We start from the raw sequence: 18782 nt of genomic DNA, 5'->3' as shown, positions 1-18782 counted from the left end.
GAAGATCCAGAAAGAAACTTCCCATTCAGTATCCATGTCTGTATCACTCAAAATATAAAACTGTATTTTACAGTTCGGCATTTTTTTTTTCACTTTGAATTTCAGAAAGCATCTTCGTGCTTAGGGCACTGGTCCTGGCTAGTATCTGACAACACGGCACCTTTCTAGAAACGTACCTGTGTGTGCTAAAATATATGCATAAATTGTTCATTGCTGCATTGATTATAGCAGTAAGAAGTGTAACTAACCTAATTTCTATCAAAATAAAATATACAACATCCATTCTATGGAGTACTCTGCAGCTTAAAAGAAAAAAAAAAAAGAAGTTAGACCTGTATTTGCTGACGAGAAAAGATTTCCAGGTTCTATAAAATGAAGAAGACAAGGTATAAAGCAGCGTATATGTGCGATACATACATATTTCAGTGCATATAACATCCGGAAGGACACACAGGACACAGCTCCAGTTTGGTTCCCTTTGGGAAGGGGAAGAGGGAAACACGGAGGGAGACTTTATTTTTTTATTAAGCCTTTCCATACTGTTTAAAATAAATATACAACATGCATGAATCATTTCTTTTCTTTTTTTAAGATTTATTTATTTTACTCCCCCCCTCAATGTCTGCTCTCTGTGTCCATTTGCTGTGTTCTTCTGTGTCTGCTTGTATTCTCATTAGATGGCTCTGGGAGTCGATCCTGGGGACCTTTTGGAGTGGGAAAGAGGCAGTCATTCTCTTGCACCACCTCAGCTCCCTGATCTGCTGTGTCTCTTATTATCTCTCCTTTGTGTCTCTTTTTGTTGCACCATCTTGCGGCGCCAGCTCTCTGTGTGGGCCAGCACTCCTGCGCAGGGCAGCACTCTCGTGTGGGGTAGCATTCCTGTGCAGGGCTGTTCTCTGTGCAGGTCAGCACTCCATGTGGGCCAGCTCGCCACATGGGCCAGCTTGCCTTCACCAGGAGGCCCTGGGCATCAAACCCCGGACCTCCTATATGGTAGACAGGAGCCCAATTGCTTGGGCCACATCCATTTCCCTGTCATTTCATTTTAAAGATTAAAATTTATTCCCCAGAGAGCACGATAGCAGATATGGAGGAATAAAAGCCTAAAAGCACCCCCCCCCCCCCGCCAAGATTGAGGAACAGAAATTGGAGCTACCCTCCCACCTGGAACAGCTAATAAAACAAATAAATGAAACAATGACTTTCAAGCCACTTTGCCATTAGACAATGAAGAGCAGTGATCCCTGAGAGATGAGACCAGGGAGTCCCACATTGCCCTAGCTTACTGCCTGGCCCAACTTGGTGCAGGGAGGGGAAACTCGGAGTCCAGTGCTCTAGAGTTTAAGGTGGCAGAGCAGGGAAGGCAGGATGCCAAGATGGCTAGAGTTTGGAGGACAACGTATCTGGGAGGAGAAGGCAGCCAGGAGAGCGCTCTGGAGGGGGCAGAGGGCCCCCTGGTTTCAGCCGAGTATTGTTCACCCCAGGCTGGGAAAAGACCGCAGAAAAGGATCAGAGGGGACAAATCCCAGAGTCTGTACACCCCCCCACCCCCCCACCCCCCAGCCACAGTAAAAAATCTCCTAATCTGAGCAGTATCAAGTTGAGTACCCAGAAGGGTTTACTCAGTACTAGGGCAAAATTAGCCCTAGAGTAAATATTGCTCTGATCCCACCTATAAAGCTTAGAAGCAGAGCCAAAATGATTGAAATGTTCTCAATTAAATTAGCTACATTGTAGAGAAAAGATCAAGAATGTTTATAGGAATACAAAATATTTGGCACCCAATAATGTACAATTCACTATGTCTGGAATCAAATAACAATAATAAAAAAAGCCAAGCCTACAAAGAATCAAGAAAATATAACCCATAATGGGGGGGGGGGGAGCCAATTAATTGAAACCAGCCCAGAAATAGCACAAATAATAGAATTAGTAGACAGTGACACAAGTTATTTTAACTATATTCCATGTACTCAAAAAGCTAGAGGAAAGCTTGGACAAGTAGAGACATGGAAGGTATAAAAAGAACCACCAAACCAAACCTCTAGAGATGAAAACTACCACATCTGAGATGCTCTAAGGCCAGGAGAGGAAAAATGAGTAAAGTTGTGGAAAGTTCTTATTCTATATGTAAATTGCTGTAAGGTTACTGGAAGCTAGACTGTGATAGTTTAAAGATGTATGCTATATACTCTAAAGCAACTACCAGTATAACACAACACAGAGTTTTATAGCTAATAAGGCAACAGGGAGATAAAACAGAATCTTTAAAAGCACTCAGTAAATACAAAGGAAGGCAAAACAATAGAAAAATTCAATGGCACCAAAAGCTGATTCTTTAAGAAAACTGACACAAGTGATAAATCTTTAGTCAGACTTTTTAAAATTTGACTTTTTTTCAAATTCACAAAAATAAAAGAACAGAAAAAGGTAGCTCAACAAGTTATGGAAACATTACTCCTAAAAGTGCTTTTTCAGTTACTTATTATTAATATCTCATCTAATTCCAATGCTAACTCAGTTGTTCCTCTAGTGTGCAGAAAGATACACAGATGAACACAGATTAGTTACATGACATAGTCAAGGTCTCATTAACGAAAAAAAATGAAGAGAAAAAAATGCTTATTCATAGTTATATCTCATAAAACTAAAGCCCATATTCTTTTTTTTTTACCTTTAGAATATAGTACCAACTTTGCTTTTGCTACAAAAGCATTATAATATTGTTGTTAATTATGGTCCATAAATTACATTATATTTTTCCCATGTATCACCAAATTCTTAACACCCTGTAGTAGAACATTCCTGTATTTATATTATTAATCACAATCCTCATCTACTTCCAAAATCATTGTTATACATTCCCAATATTATTCTCCAGCTGTCCTCCAACTAACATCAGTCTTCCTAGATGACTTGTTTTGGCTATAATCACAACTATAAATCAATAGTGTTTGATACATTCATTATAATATGTTACCATTAAGTGCAACCATTACCACATATTTACGTTTCACTTTATTAAACATTCTACATACACCCAGCACCTTCTCCTCCTTCTCATCCCACATTCCATCTTCCACCAACCTACATTTCATAGTCCAACTCCATAAGTCAACTCATTATATTTAGTTTATATCAGTGAGATGATACAATATTTGTCCTTTTGTGCCTGGCTGATTTCACTCAACCTAATAACCTCAAGGCTCCTCCAAATCGTCAGGTGCTTCCCTAACTGATTTCTTTCAGTCGAATAATATTCCATCCTATGAATGTATCATAACTGGAATATCCATAACTTGATTATTGTTTTAATTTCCTAGGCTGCTCAAGCAAATACCACACAATGGGTTGGCTTAAATGATAAGAATTTGTTAGTTTACGATTTTGAGGCTATGAAAAAGTCCAAATCAAGGCATCATCAAAGCAATGCTTTCTTCCCAAAGACTGGACTTTCGGGGCTGGCTGCTGGCGATTCCTTAGTCCTGGGCTCCCCCACCACATGGCGGCCTCTCCCTTCTCTTCCCATCCCGCTGACCTTCAGCTTCTTGCTTCCCCTGGCTCTCTCTCGGTCTGAATTTCATCCTCTTATAAAGGCCTCCAGTAAGAGGATCAAGACCCTTCCGGTCTGAATTGGGCCACACCTTAACTGAAGTAACCTAATCAAAACGTCTTACTCACAATAGGTTCACAGCCACAGGAATGGAACGAGTTTAAGAACGTGTTTTTCTGGGGTACACAGCTCCAAACCACCGCACAGACTAATCAGGAAAACAAGAGAAAAGATACAAATAACCAATATCAGGACTGAAAGAGATGATATCACTACAGATTCTATAAATATGAAAAGGATAATAAAAGAATTTTTGAACAATTTTATGACAATAAATGCAGTAATTTAAGCATAAATGGAAAAATTCATTGAAAATCACAAACTACCAAAGCTCACTCAAGAAGAAATGGATAATTTGAATAGCCCTGTATCTTTTACAGATATTGAATTTGTAATTACAAACAACAGAGAAAACTCCAGATAACATCACTGGTGAAATATACAAACATTCAAGGAAGAAATAAAAACCAATTCTACAGAAACACTCCAAAACATTGAAGATGAGCTACTCATTCTATGAGGCCAGGATTATCCTAGTACCAAAACCAGATAAAAACATTACAAGAAAACTCCATATTATTATCTCTCAAGAACATAGATACAAAAATTACTAACAAAACTTTACAAATTGAATTCAACATGTAAAAGGATAGTACATCATGACCAAGAGGAGTTATCAAAAGAATGCAAGGTTGGTTCAACTCTCAAAAAACAGTCAATATAATTCATCATACTAACAGAATTAAAAAAAGAAAAATTACATGGTCATCTCAAAAGACACAGTATTTGACAAAATCTGACATCCATTCATAATTTTAAAAAATGCGATCAGTTGTTATACATTCTGCAACATGGATGAATCCTGAAAATGTTAAGTGACACAAGCCAGACATAAAAGGATAAACATTGTACCATACCACTTGTATTAAATAGGCAAATTCAGAGAGACAGAAAGGAGATTAGAGGTTACCAGAGGTTGGAGGAACGGGGAAGTAAGGAGTTACTGCTTAATGGGTCCAGAATTTCTGTTTGGAGTGATGAAAAATTTTGGAAAGACAGTATTAATGGCTGTACAATATTGTGAATATAATTATTGCTGAATGGCACACTTAAAAATGGTTAATGAGGTAAATTTTGTTATATATAAACCACAATTCTAAAAACAGTAAAAAGTACTATCAGCAAACTAAGATAGAAGGGGATTTCCTCAACCTGATAAAGGTAAACCTTATAGCTAACATTTTACTTAATGGTGAAAAACTGAGTACTTCCTCCTAAGCTCAGGAACAAGGCAAGAAGGTCCAGTCTCATCACTTTTATTCAACATTCTACTGGAGTTCCAGCCCATGTAAACAGTAAGAAAAAGGCATCCAGATTGGAAAGGAAGAAGTAAAACTGTCCTGATTTGCAGACAACATGCTTGTCCATGTAGAAAATGTAATGGAATCTACAAAACAAAAAACTACTAGAATAAATGAGTTTAGAAGGTAAGAGGATACATGATCAATACACAAAAATGAATTGTTTTTCTATATACCAGCAGTGAACAATAGGAAATTGAAATTAAAAACTCCATTTATAACAGCATAAAAAATACAAGATAATTAGGGATAAAGCTAACAAAAGATATGCCAGATGTGTACACTAAAAGCTACATAACACTGCCGAAAATTTAAAGAAGACTTAAATAAACAAAGAGATATCTCATGTTCATGGATTGGAAGACTAAATATTGTTAAGATGGTTAACTCTTCCCAAATTGATCTATAAACTCAATGCAAATGGAATAAAAACCCTAGGAGGCATTTTTGTAGAAATTAACAAACTGATTCCAAAATTCAAATAGAAAGGCAAAGAACCCAGAATAACTAAAACAATTTTGAAAAGGAAAACAAGGCTGAAGGATTTTAAGATTTATTATATAGCTTATATATGGTATTGACAAAAAGACAGACAACTAGATCACGGAATAGAGTCCATAAATAAACCAACAGTCACAGTCAAATGATCTGCAACAAAGGCACAAAAGTAAGTATGTGAAGAAAAGACCGTCTTTTCAACAAATGGTGCTGGAACATTTGATTATCCGTGTGTGTGTGTGTGTGTACATATATATAAAAGAAATCCATACCCCGTACCATATTCAAAAATTAGATGCAAATTTTAACTCCAATGAATCATAGATATAAACGTAAAATCTCAAAGTATAAAACTTCCAGAAGGAAACACAGGAGAAAATCTTTGTGGCCTTGGATTAAGCAAAACTATGATATCAAAAACAATGTCTAGGCGGCAGACTTGGCCCAGTGGATAGGGCGTCCATCTACCACATGGGAGGTCCACGGTTCAAACCCCGGGCCTCCTTGACCCGTGTGGAGCTGGCCCATGTGCAGTGCTGATGCGCGCAAGGAGTGCCGTGCCATGCAGGGGTGTCCCCCGCATAGGGGAGCCCCACGAGCAAGGAGTGCACCCCATAAGGAGAGCTGCCCAGTGCAAAAGAAAGTGCAGCCTGCCCAGGAATGGTGTCACACACACGGAGAGCTGACACAACAAGATGACACAAGAAGAAGAAATACAGATTCCTGTGCCACTGACAACAACAGAAGCGTACAAAGAAGACACAGCAAATAGACACAGAGCACAGACTACTGGGGTGCGGGGGGGAAGGGGAGAGAAATAAATAAATAAATCTTTTTAAAAAATGTATAAAAGAAAAAAATTGATAAATTGGACCTCATCAAAATTAAGAACTACTTTTCAAAAGACATTAAGAGAAGGAAAAGACAAGACACAGAATACAAAACTATTTGCCAAACACTTATCTAAAAGGACTTGTATCTACAATGTATGCAGTATTCTCAAAACTCAATAAGAAGGGAAGCAGATGTGGTTCGACTGATAAGAGCGTCCACCTATGATATGGAGGGTCCAAGATCCAAACCCCGGACCTCCTGACCTGTGTGGTGAGCTGGCCCATGCACACTGCTGATGCGCGTAAGGAGTGCCGTGCCACGCAGGGGTGTTCCCTGCGTAAGGGAGCCCCACGTGCAAGGAGTGCGTCCCGTAAGGAGAGCCGCCCAGCATGAAAGAAAGCGCAGCCTGCCCAGGAATGGCGCCTCCCACATGGAGAGCTGACACAAGATGACACAACAAAAAGAAACACAGATTCCTGTGCAGCTGACAACAACAGAAGCGGACAAAGACGACGCAGCAAATAGACACAGAGAACAGACAACCGGGGTGGGTGAGGAAGGGGAGAGAAATAAATAAATAAATCTTTAAAAAAAGAAAATAAGCTGAAAGATTTGAAGACACTTTACCAAGAAGATATGTGGATGGCAAATGAGCACATGAAAAAAGGTTCAACTTGAGTCCATAAGAAAAGGCAACTAGGCACCTCACCCTAAAGTATGCCCATGGTCAATGCCTTGGACTGTGTACTTTTCTAGTTTTCTTATTTCTTAATAAACTCTTTACTCACTTTCCTACCCTATGGCGTGTCCTTAAATTCTTTTATGTGACGTAAGCCCAGAAACCAGAGCCATCTGGTCACATTATTTGGCAAGCCAGCCAGGAGACAGAGGCAAGCGGTGCTCCCCAACCCCTGCCAGAGACTGCAGGAACCTGGCCCCAAGCTGCCTCACCATGCCGACTGCTGGGGCCTTGCTCCAGGGCAGGACGGAAGGGACCTGAGCTACGTGTGAACCATCACCCAGGAAGCCTCATGTGACCCTTGACAGGGCAGGAAAAACCAGGTTTCCCTGAGATTTCAATTATCTCAGAGGCCCTACCAAAAACTAAACCCAGGATCTCCCATGTGGGAGGTGGAGCTCAACTGCTGGAGCCGCATCCTCTCCCCAAAGAGATCTTTTAAAAATTATTTTCCACTTAAACTTTTTTTAAAAAAGACTTATTTACTTATCCTGCCCCAACCCCCCTTGTTTGCTCTATGTCCATTCACTGTACATTATTCCGTATCTGCTTGTCTTCTCTTCAGGTGGTACTAGGAACTGATCCTGGGACCTCCGGGAGTGGGAGAGAGGTGCTCAATCTCTTGTGCTACCTCAGCTCCCTGTCTGCTCTTATCGTCTCTCCTCTTTTTGTTGCATCATCTTGCTGCGCCAGCTCTCCACTCAGGCTAGCTCACCTTCACCAGGAGGCCCCAGGAATTGAACCCTGGACCTCCCATATCATAGGCAGGAGCCCAATCACTTGAGCCACATCTGCTGGCCCATTTAAACTTTTGTAAGAGAATGAAAATGATAAGTAACTCTCAAAAAAGAAGAAAAGAGAAAAGGCAAATTAAAATCATAATGACACTACTATACACCTATCAGAATGTATAAAATCAAAAGTGTTGGCAAGAATGTGAGGCCACTAAAAGACTCCCCCACTACTGGTGGGAATGTACGACCACTCTGGAAAATAGTTCAGCAGTTTTTTAAAAAGTTAAATGCACATCAGCCATATTATCCAGCTATCCCACTCCTTGCTATTTATCCAGGAGAAAGAAAAGTACATGAGATGCAAAGAATAGTACATAAATGTTCACAGCAGCTTTCTTTGTAATAGCCCCAAACCAGAACCAACCCAAATGTCCATCAAAAGGTGACTGGATGACTGAAGTGCCATGTAATTACACAATGGAACACCACACGCAAAAGAAATGAGCTACTGGTATATGTGACACGCATGAATGTAAAATATGCTGAAAGAAAGAAGTCAGAAAAAAAAGTACGTAATGTATGATCCCACTTTTATAAAGTTATAGAAAGTTCAAGTTAATCTATAACAATGGAAAGCTTATCAACAGCTGCCTAAGAATCTGGTGGAGGGAGGGCTTAGAAAGGGGCTTAAGGAACTGGGGATGATGGATGTGTTTACTCTCTCTATAGTGGTGATGGTGTCATGAGTTGATACATTTGTCAAAACCTGTTAAACTGTAAAGTTTAAATATATGCAGTATGTTGTATATCAGCTATACCTCAATAAAGATGTTTAAAAAAAACACCAATAATCACTAACACCTATATAGAAGGCTTATAGATGCTAGACGCTTTTTAAAACAAAAGTTTTATTCATATGAACTTATTTAATCCTCTCAACAGCAGCTCTCTGAGGTCATCAACACTGTTTTCACCATTTTACAGAAGAGGAAGTAGGTATGAAGAGGAGACATGAAAGGTGGTAAATGGGGTGCTGGGATTTGAATGCAGTCAGTCTGGCCAGGGAAATCACACTCTTAACCGCACTCACGGGCTTCTCTCTACACAATGAAACTGAACGGTTTGTCTGTTGGTTTTTTTTAAACTCGACTCTATGTTACACCTACTGTGTATACAGCATCTTGATAGCTATTTTGTGGATTCCAAAGGAAGAGGTAGAAAGTCTCTCCTAACTTTATCGTGGGTAGGGGTGCCACCTATTGGTGGAAAGTGGAACTGCAGGCACCTCCTGCGCACTACAAATACATAGGGTCACTTGGGCCACCCATTTAAAATACAGGCTTCCTGCCCCTGCCCCTGCCCTGCTGCATCAGCATCTGAATTTTTAACCATTCTTTTCCCATCTCTTGGCAGTGGGAACACTGAATAGGGAACTGGGGAGACCCAGGTTCTAGTACTGTTTCATCTACCAATCTGCTGCATGGCTGGGAGCACTTTCCCTGTCGAGGTCTCAGTCCGCCCATCTATAAATAAGACTACAGGGTCAGATCTCTCTGACTGTTACCTATAACCTTAGACTTACGTAAACACAATCAGACTTTGCACTTTGCTCTGGGCCTGGAGTGTTGAAAGCATTAAATCATTTTATCCCCACAACCAGAGATCAAGTGACTTGTCCAGTGTTACTCAGCTCCTAAGAGTCAGAGTCAGGATTTGAAGATGCATCGCCTGACTTCAGAACATAAGTTGGAAACCTTGATGCAATCTGTCCTGACCCTTCTCGACCAAGCCCCACTGTGGAAGTCTGGTGCAGTGGGTACAAACCCTGAAGACTTAAAAACGTGCCCAGGTTCCACTCCCAAGAGTGTGTCTTAGCTGGTACATGTGGGGATGCATTCAGTGTGGGGGTAGTGGTGGAGGGGTGGTGTTCAGGTGTAGGTATATTCTAAACCCCCCCCAGGTCTCCTAATACGTAGGCCAGGCTGAAAACCCTGCCACAGAGGGTATACACAGGTGTCCCAGAAAACTTAACCTGAATTTCAAATTTCAATCATTTCCAAAGCACAGATCTACAAACTTATTTTTAAAATCAATCTGAAAGTTAACTATTTAAATTTCTTTAGCCCTTTTTAGTTTTATAAATCTAAAATAACAAATCTTTAACTCTTTTTTTTCTGTTTTAGTTACCATTCACCATCTTCAACCACAGAAGCGGAAACGAAAAATTTACATTTAAATCTATTCTTTCAAACTCACAAAGCTAAATAAATGTAAAGGAAATTTTAGTAAACTTCCAAAGGCTGTGTTTCAGTTTCCAAGCTGAAAATCAAATATCATGCAGTGGGTCGGCTTAAACAATGGAAATTTATTGGCTCTCAGTTTTGAGGCTGGGGAAGTCCACGCACAGGGCATCATCAGGGCCACGCTGTCTCCCAGGACACCGTGGCATTTGGGGGCTGGCTGTGTGGTCCTTGGTCCTTGGCTTTTCTGTCACATGGCAATGCCGGTGGCTTCTCCTTTTTTTCTGGGCTCCGCTGACTTTCAGCTTCTTCCTGTGGCTTTCTCCTCTAGGTATCTAAAACTCGCTCTGCTTTAAAGAACTCAGTCACAGGATTAAGATCATCCTGATCAAGATCCGTCCTGAGCTACGCTCTAACTGAAGTAACCTCATCAAAAGGTCCTAATACGTACAAGAGTTCATACCACAGGAAGGGACTAAGTTTAAGAACACATTTTTTCTGGGGTACTTGGCTTCAAACTATCACAAGTTGATTTTTTAAGTTTGTAGCATTTATACTTTTGAAGTGTTTAAAATCATAAAATTGAGCTAAGACTTTTAGATCACGCTGTATTTCAGAAAGGAGAAAGCAGTCAATGCCACAGGCTGGGAAGAGCTTCTGTGAGGAGATGGTGCTGAGGGCAGCCAAGCGCCAGAGGCAAGGGCATTCCTGGCAAAAGACCTGTCTGAGCAACGGAGCTGCGAAATGGACCTGGGTACCTGGGGAACTGTAAGCTGATCAAGTGGGCAGAGCTCAGCATCCACAGAGGCACAAGGCAAGACCTGAATCTAGAAAGATAAGGTGGGTCGTAGAAGCCACTGAAAACCATGTGAAGATTCATCACTGCCCTCTGGGGTACAGGGAGTCATTGAAGGTTTAGGAGCAACAGAGTGTCATGATCTGATTTGTGTGGGGAAAGGATGGAGAGCTTGTGGTAGGGCAACCACATCAGGCTAGATATTACCATGGTAACATTATCTTGGTAGATGTTACTGTGCTCAGCAATACCTTGTTCTCCTCTGCTTCCAGGCAAAGAAAACTGCACTTCCTACACCCTCTGGGCATGGCCATGTAACTAATTCTGGCCAGTGAAAAGTGGTATGTATCATTGCTAGGTGGGAGCATTTAAGAACTAGGGTGTAATTCTCGTGCTCTCTTCCTTTAAGGTCTTGGGTTGGGATGACAGAGCTTTGATTGACCTGCATCTCTAGGTATCTATGATGAGCAAGGGCTCCTGTCAATGAAGCTGGAGTTGTAGCAAGAGCAAAAAAGAAACATTTCCTTCAGTCACTGCAGTTGGGGATGTTTGTTATGGCAGCCTAGCCTAGCCTATACTGGCTGATACAAACATGACGGTAGGCCCAGGAGGACAAGGGCCTGAGTCAAGGCAGTAGGGATGATGGCGGTTATAGAATGTCAATTATCGCTACCTCCAAACTCAGTGGCTTAAAACAATAAGCATTTATTTAGCTCAGGAGTCTGTGGGTCAGCTGGGTGGTTCTTCTGGACTCAATCAAGCACCAGCCTTAGGTCTGGATGGGCAGTTTCACAGCTAGACTGGACTGTCACATGTCTCAGGGTCAGTAGGCTGTCATTAGTCTAGGATAGCCCTGCTGCGACCCCTGGGGCAGCTCACCTCTGTGCCACTCTTAGTCTAGCAGACCAGCCCAGAGATATTCTCATCACGATTGCAGGTGGGCAAGAGAGCAAGTGGAACAGGCAAATGCTTTTTCAAGTTTTTGCTTGGGTCCCATTTGCTAACATTTCACTGGCCAAAATAAGTCACATTCCTGAGCCTAGAGTCAAGGGGTGGGGCAGAACGTCCTGCCCACACTGGGGAGGCTCTACAAAGCTCTACAGCAAAGGCTATGGATCCAGAGAGGAGTGAAGAACTGGAGCCAGGTACAACCAGCCCACCACCTGCAGGTACAGCAGGACTTGGTGCCTGCTTGGATATAGAAGGGAGGAAGTAGATGTCTCCAATGATGGCTGCCAACGCTTACCATTCCTGCACATGCATGCCACTCTACCCATCAAGAGTCTGTTTCCCCACCTCTTGAATGTAAGCTGCCCACGTGACTTGTTTTGACCAACAGAATGCGGCAGAAGTGACTCTACTGGTTCACAACCTTGTCCAGTTGCCATGTAAAGGTACGCAGACTGGACTCCTGAGTGATGAAAGACCACATGGGCAGAGAGGGGTCACAGGAGGAGAATTGAGACAGACATGAGAGTGAGGCCATCTTGGACCTTCTAGCGAATTTGCGCCTGAATGAAGCTACAAGAGTGAGCCCAGGTGAAAGCAGAAGTGAAAATGCCCTCTCACCCAAAGAGTCATGGGGGGTGGAGACAGGGAACAGCGAGTTCATGCTTAATTGTGCAGTTTCTATCTGGGGTGATGGAAAAGTTTTGGTAATGGATGGTGGTGATGGTAGCACAACATGTGAATAAAATTAACAGCACTGAATTATATATTCAAATATTGTTAAAAAGGGGGGAATTTTAGGTTCTAAATATATATTACCAGAGGAAAAAAAAATCGATGGGACTGTCCAACACAAACTAACCCTAAAGTAAATCATCGACTATAGTTAATAGTACAATTATAAAAACGTGCCTTCATCGATTGCAACAAATGTACTACACTAGTAATGCAAGGTGTTAATAATAGGGTAGTACATGGGACGCCTGTGTTTTATACATGTTTTTTCTGGAAACTCACAACTTCTCTTAAAAAAGTGTCATGAGAGAAAAATAAACTATAGTTGTTTTAAGTCGCTACATGCTGGAGGATCTGTTCAGCAGTCACAGCTAACTGATACAGGGGAGATGAGGAGAACTAAGAAAAGGCTGAGGCTTAGATTTACGAGATGGGTCCCTGAGGCAGTGGTGATGCCCCTCCCCAGGATCAGAAACCAAGTCGGGAACTGGTTTGAGGAAGAGTGATGGGTTCAGTTGTGGACAAGAGTTTGTTATGTTTGTGGAACGTGTATGTAAGAAAAATCCAATAGGCACTGTTTGGGAAGTGTGGATCCTAAACAGAGGCCAGAGCTGGCAACTGAGCTTTCGAATTGGGTAATGGGTGAAGCCACAGGCACAGAGTTGCTCACCCAGGGAGGATGTGAAAAGTATGACTAGAAGCAGGCCAGGAACAGTCTCTTGAGAACACTTAATCTTAGGAAGTGGCCTGAAATTTTAGTGGATATAATTACTATCTGGTGAGTGTAAAGATGCAGATTCCCTGGCCCAGCCCTCAAGTTTCCGATTTAGGAGGTCAGGGCTGGGGCCTGGGAATCTGCTTTGCAACCTAATTTCTGTCCTTCTGTTCCCATTAAGAGAGGGAATATTCCACTTGTGAGACAGGAGTGTGACTAGGAAGTGCAGAAGAGAGAGCAGGAACAAGGATAAAAGAAGATTTATTTTGTTTTATTTTACTTTTTCAGTGTGGAACACTTGAGCATTTCTAAAGCCTTGTGGGGAGGAGTGAGTAAAGAGCGGAAGGTTGAAAAGTAGACTTTTTTTTCCAGTCACTTTACAAAGACCTGCCAAATTCTGAGCAGGAGAGCCCTGTGTAATTAGGGTCGAAAGAGAGCTCTAAAGTGGTAATGGCCAGCAAGAACACCTAGGAGGAAGCTGCTGGGAAATGTCCGGGTTGGGGGGAGGGGTCAGCAAGGAAGACTTGAAGTGGACTGCGCAGGAGTCGGGCCTCAGCCTCTACAGGGTGACAGAGGAAAAGGAAGTATGCGGTCAGAAGAGTTCCAGAGGCGCAGCTGACTGTAAGACCCTGGCCAAATCACTAAACCTCTCTGAGCCTCTTTTCATTAAAAGAATAATAATTTGAATCTTGTCTCCCAACATCTGGCACAGTGGCTAGGAGCCCAGGATCTAGTACAGGCTTTGTCAGGATCCCAGCTCTGCTGCGTGCTGGCCAGAAGACCTTGGGCAAGACACTCTCTGTGGCCCTGTCTTCTCACCTGCAAAACGGCGATCACAATGGTCCTTGCCGTATAGTGAATTCCTCTCTGAACTCCAAGTCTTTGCTCATGTTGTCTGTTCTGTTGGAAACACTGCTTTCTACCGCCCCCAGTCCTACCCCATCTGAATGTGTCCCATTCAGCCTTCAGGCTCCAGCTTAGCGGCTTCCTGCAGGAACTTTCTCCTGACCACCATGACCCTGGTCCTCTTCTGTCATAGCACTGGTCACAGCACAATTACAGGCTTAACCATCTGTTGTCCCAACCAGACTTGAGTTTCAGGACGACAGGGATGAGTCAGTCTGGTTTCACTAGCATCCAGCAGTGCTCTCTGGGATGAACATGCAGGCTCTGGCATCAGATGGCCTGGGTTCTTCATCCTGGTTCCCCTTCAACCAGCATATGGCCTCAGGGAAATTTAACCATTCTGAGCCTCAGTTTCCTCATCCAAAAATGGTGATAATAACAGGACCTAGAGCTCAGGATTGTTGAAGGGCACAAATTAGGTCATTCCCATAAAAGCACACAAACCATATCTGGCAAATAATTAAGCGCTCAACAAAAGCTGGCCATAATTAGTAGTAGTAGGAGTACTAGGCAAATGATATATTACTGCTAAACAAATGAGTCTCTATCATCTTAGTGTCAGGAACCAGGAAGTTTGGTTACTCATTAAAATTTGTGCCCAAATGATACGCCAGAAGCAATGAGCACACCTAGTGTCCAGCTCTTGGTTTCTAAACACCATTTTCCACTGAAAGGAACCAGGGCTCCTTGGAGAAATGGCTGAAGCAGGAAAAGTACAAGAAGAGCCCAGAGCATCTTATCGTGTCAGAAAGCAGGAAAGTGTTCAAAGAAGCTGCGCTCACGTCCAGTGGATACCTGACTGGCATGAAGAGACTTCCACTGGCTAAATTTGGAAAAATGTGACAGGAAAGACTAATGATGGCAATTGATTAGAATAAAAAAAGAATCCACAAGTTCATAATGATTCTTGGGATGGGGGAGGGATATTCAAAGAGGTAAGGGAAAGATTTCCTCTACAGAGGAATGCCTGTTAATAAATCTAGAGGTAATGCCAGGATCGGGGGTGGGGGACAGGGGGAGGATCTCAATTTTGCAAACACCAATATAATAATTGATTCAGGCAAGGATGATGGGGAACAGGATAGTCACATGGCCTTAACGTATGACCCAGAGACCCCTTATTAATTACAAAGGGAAAAGGGTTCCAATCATTGGAGAAGCATGGCATTCACCATCTTAACCAAGTGATCAAGTTTCACATTACCAAAAATGGAACAAATTGACATTATGTACTTCCTAATATGACTCAATGACAAGTACACATCACCCAATGTGTTCTGCCAAACTAAACCAGAATCTAATCATGAGGTGGAAAACCAAGTCAAATGAAGATTATAGGATATTGGGATATTCCACAAGACAAGTGGCCTGGACTCTCCGAAACTATCAGTCATGAAAGACTAATTTAGGAGAGGAGGGCTCTTCATTGGCACCAGGATCAGAGAGTACCTCCGGGGCAATTAGGAAAACTGAATATAAATTGTGTATTAACTAATAGTATTGCGTCAGTGTTAAATTCTTTGGTTTGAGGATGGCATTGAGCTTAGTAGGATAACACCTTTGTTACTAGCCGACACCTACTAAAGTATTCAAAATAGCTACCTGCCGCTCATATTTAAAGAGACCAGGACAAAGGAGCCCCGCCCTCTTGGCACAATGCTTGCGCGTGCGCACAGCCCTCGATTTGCGAGCCTTACCTCGCGAGGGTCAGATTGGGCGCCGTGGGGCGGAAATACGCAGCGGCGAGTTCCGGTGACCGCGTCTGCGCCAAAGGTGGCGGAATGGAGGAGGTGCCTCAGGGTGAGCGTACGGAAGGGGCATGGGTGGCGGAGCTGAAGGGACAAGAGCTACCGTAACTGTGATCTTGTCTCCACGCAGACTGTCCCGGGACCGGCAGCGCCCAGGCGGGCCGCGGGGCCTCGTGTCAGGGGTGCCCCAACCAGCGGCTGTGCGCTTCCGGAGCCGGCGCCACTCCGGACCCGGGTGAGGAAGGGGCAAGGCCTGTACGGGAAGTGGAAGGCGCGGGCCCGGAAGAGGCGGGGCTTGGGGGGCAGGGGCCTGCGTGGTGGGGCGGGGCTTGAGGGATGAGGGACAGACTGGGGCTAGAAGGCGTATCAAGAGGGGCGGGCCCAGGAGGGGCGTGGAAAAAGGTAGGCGGCAAGGGGTGGAGCCACAGGTTTGAGTGACAAAGCCAAGGGGGCGGGGCCCGGAGGGAAAGTCACTGCTAGTGGTCCAGAGGGTCGGGACTGAGGCGGGAACCCGGGGGTAGGCTTTGAAGGTGGGAGCCCTCAGGCTTAAATCCAGCCCCTCCGGATGCCCTCCTATTGACTTTGGTCAATATTTCCTTCCTTTTGTGGAAAGAGTCTCACCTTCATTCAGCAGAATAGGTGTCAGTCACCTTCGCGGTCTAGTGTTCTGTACTGGGGATACGCATGGTGGGAATGAAACAGCCACGGTCACTGCCCTAGTGGGGCTTCGTGTAATAGGGGAGCCCCACAATCCCGAGTGGAGCTTCGTGTGATGGGGGAGCCCCACCGTCCCGAGTGGAGCTTCGTGTAATAGGGGAGCCCCGCAGTCCCGAATGGAGCTTCGTGTGAGAGGGGAGCCCCCCAATAAGCAAAGACAACAGGCGTGTAAATCATTGCAGTGAGAAGTGCTGTGAGGGGCAGATTCCAGGGTGGGGCGGACTCTGGGGCCCTACGGAGATTGAAAGATCTTAAAAAGCTGAAGGAGGCTGGAGGGGAATTTTTCAGGAGTTGAAAGAGAGCCTTGGATTTGCTTCCTGGCTCCACTGTAGGCATTACGGCCTTGAGCGGGCAACAGCCCCTCGCTGAACCTGTTTCCTCATCCAAAATGGGGAGAAAAATAGTTACCTCGCAGTGTTGTTGTAAGGATTTGGATAAAGATGGACTATTTAAAACACAGCAGATATATCACTGGTAATTATCAGTGACAAGAACTTACTAAATGCCAACTGTCAGGGTTTCTGCAGCTCCCCATTGTTGACATTTTGGGGGCCGTCCTGTGTATGGTAGGATATCTAGCAGCATCCCTGGCCTCTGCCCAATAGAGGTCAGTAACACCTCCGCCCCCTCGTGACAACCAAGAGTCTCCAAATGCCAAATATCCCTTGAGGGATTTTGCTCCTGGTTGAGAACCATTACTGTATGCACAACTCTATTCTGGAACAGCGCATACAGTGGTGAGCACATCAGATAGAGTCCCTGCCCATATGGAGCTAATATTCTATCTAGTCGAGGAGACAAAATAAGCACATAAACAATTAGGAAATGTCAGATGATGGCTATAGCCTTATTTTCTCCTTAGGACTTAGCCTTACCATTGACTAAGCAATATTTCATGCACAATCTCATGAAGCCACCCCAAGGACTTAAGCTCCTTCTAGCCCGCTGGAAGAGGGGCATTTAAGATTTCACCAGCGACTTTATCACCTGAACTACTTTCTTTGCAGCCATAGAGGAAATCAGAGAGAAAATGAAAACCGTGAAACACAAAATCTTGGTGTTGTCTGGGAAAGGCGGCGTTGGGAAGAGCACATTCAGTGCCCACCTCGCCCATGGCCTGGCTGAGGATGAGAACACACAGGTGGGACCTGGGGAAACTGGGGATACTCTTTCTGTCTGAGGGTTCAGGGTGGCTTTTGAATACCCATTGCTTAGATGAAGTTGAATTGACACCCTTTGGACTCTAGATCCCTACCAAGAGAGCAAGACTTCATCCAGCAGTTTAGGAGGATGTCTTTGATTGGGTTCTCTAGCCATGAAAATGGTTGTTAGTGAACATCTCTTTTTGCACACTAATGATTTCTTATGTCACATTCACATTTCTCTTTATTAACTCCTTTCTGCCTTTCTCTAGGCCAAAGGTCTGCAAATTATAGCCCACCTCCTATTGTTATGCCCTGTGAGATAAGTATGGTTTTTACATTTTTAAATGGCTATTTTTAAGTTGTGTAAGTACCTATGTACTTTCTTGATTTTGTCTCTTCATCCACAAGCCTAATACTTTCTTTTTGGCCCTTGAAGAAAAAGTTTGCTAATCCCTAAACTAGGCTATTTCCTTTTCTTATCTATAGAGATGAGCATTGAAACTCCAATTATCTAGTACTGCTTTCTGGATTTCAGCTTTAATAAAAAGTGTGGTAGGATAAGGAAGAAAAAAATTCTTTTTACTGGAAAGGTGAAATGGAAGGATTTAAAAACCCATGTTATCCTTTGGGATTCATAATTTTGCACTGACTATAGAAAATGACCCAAATAATCACTTTGAGTACCATTTTATACCTAACAGGTACTATGGTTTTCAACTACTGGTTTTTTAACATCACTCTCCCCTTTTTTTCCAAAACGAAATTTTGCTCAAAACCCCAATTAAATAAAAACCACCTGGAATGGGCAGTGGGGACCTACCCACCCCTCTGGCCATGCCCACAATACCTACACACACAGAAACACACAGGTGGCCCCCAAGACACCACTCCAGCATCCAAGGTCAGGAGTGCATTTTTAAAAACATTGCGTTAAGAAATTAGAGTTTGCTTTCGGGGCTGGCAAACTTTTTAATGTAAAGAGCCAGATAATAAATATTTTAAGCTTTGCAGGGCATATCTCTGTAGCAATGATTCACCTTGGCCATTGTAACA

General features: G+C 43.2%; 1 protein-coding gene and 1 long non-coding RNA gene across 2 annotated transcripts in view; one reads left to right on the top strand and one right to left on the bottom strand.

Annotated features, from left to right (window-relative positions):
- Positions 1-507: 507 nt before the first annotated feature.
- Positions 508-15955, bottom strand: LOC131275623 (uncharacterized). The gene is made up of 3 exons (XR_011647222.1): positions 15817-15955; positions 3682-3761; positions 508-704 (listed from the first exon to the last, which is right to left on the bottom strand). It is a non-coding gene; the product is annotated as an uncharacterized lncRNA (long non-coding RNA).
- Positions 15832-18782, top strand: part of NUBP1 (NUBP iron-sulfur cluster assembly factor 1, cytosolic) — a 22359-nt gene continuing 19408 nt past the window's right edge. Inside the window, exons 1-3 of the mRNA XM_004460711.5 lie at positions 15832-15919; positions 15998-16102; positions 17592-17725. Coding sequence (XP_004460768.1) covers positions 15901-15919; positions 15998-16102; positions 17592-17725 — 258 coding nt within the window. The 5' untranslated portion in view covers positions 15832-15900. The remainder of the gene's footprint in view (positions 15920-15997; positions 16103-17591; positions 17726-18782) is intronic.

This window comes from Dasypus novemcinctus, chromosome 23 (genome assembly GCF_030445035.2).
Source record: "Dasypus novemcinctus isolate mDasNov1 chromosome 23, mDasNov1.1.hap2, whole genome shotgun sequence".
Taxonomy (NCBI): domain Eukaryota; kingdom Metazoa; phylum Chordata; class Mammalia; order Cingulata; family Dasypodidae; genus Dasypus; species Dasypus novemcinctus.
Note: the sequence above shows the minus strand (reverse complement) of the source record. Positions and strands in the feature narration are given on the sequence as shown.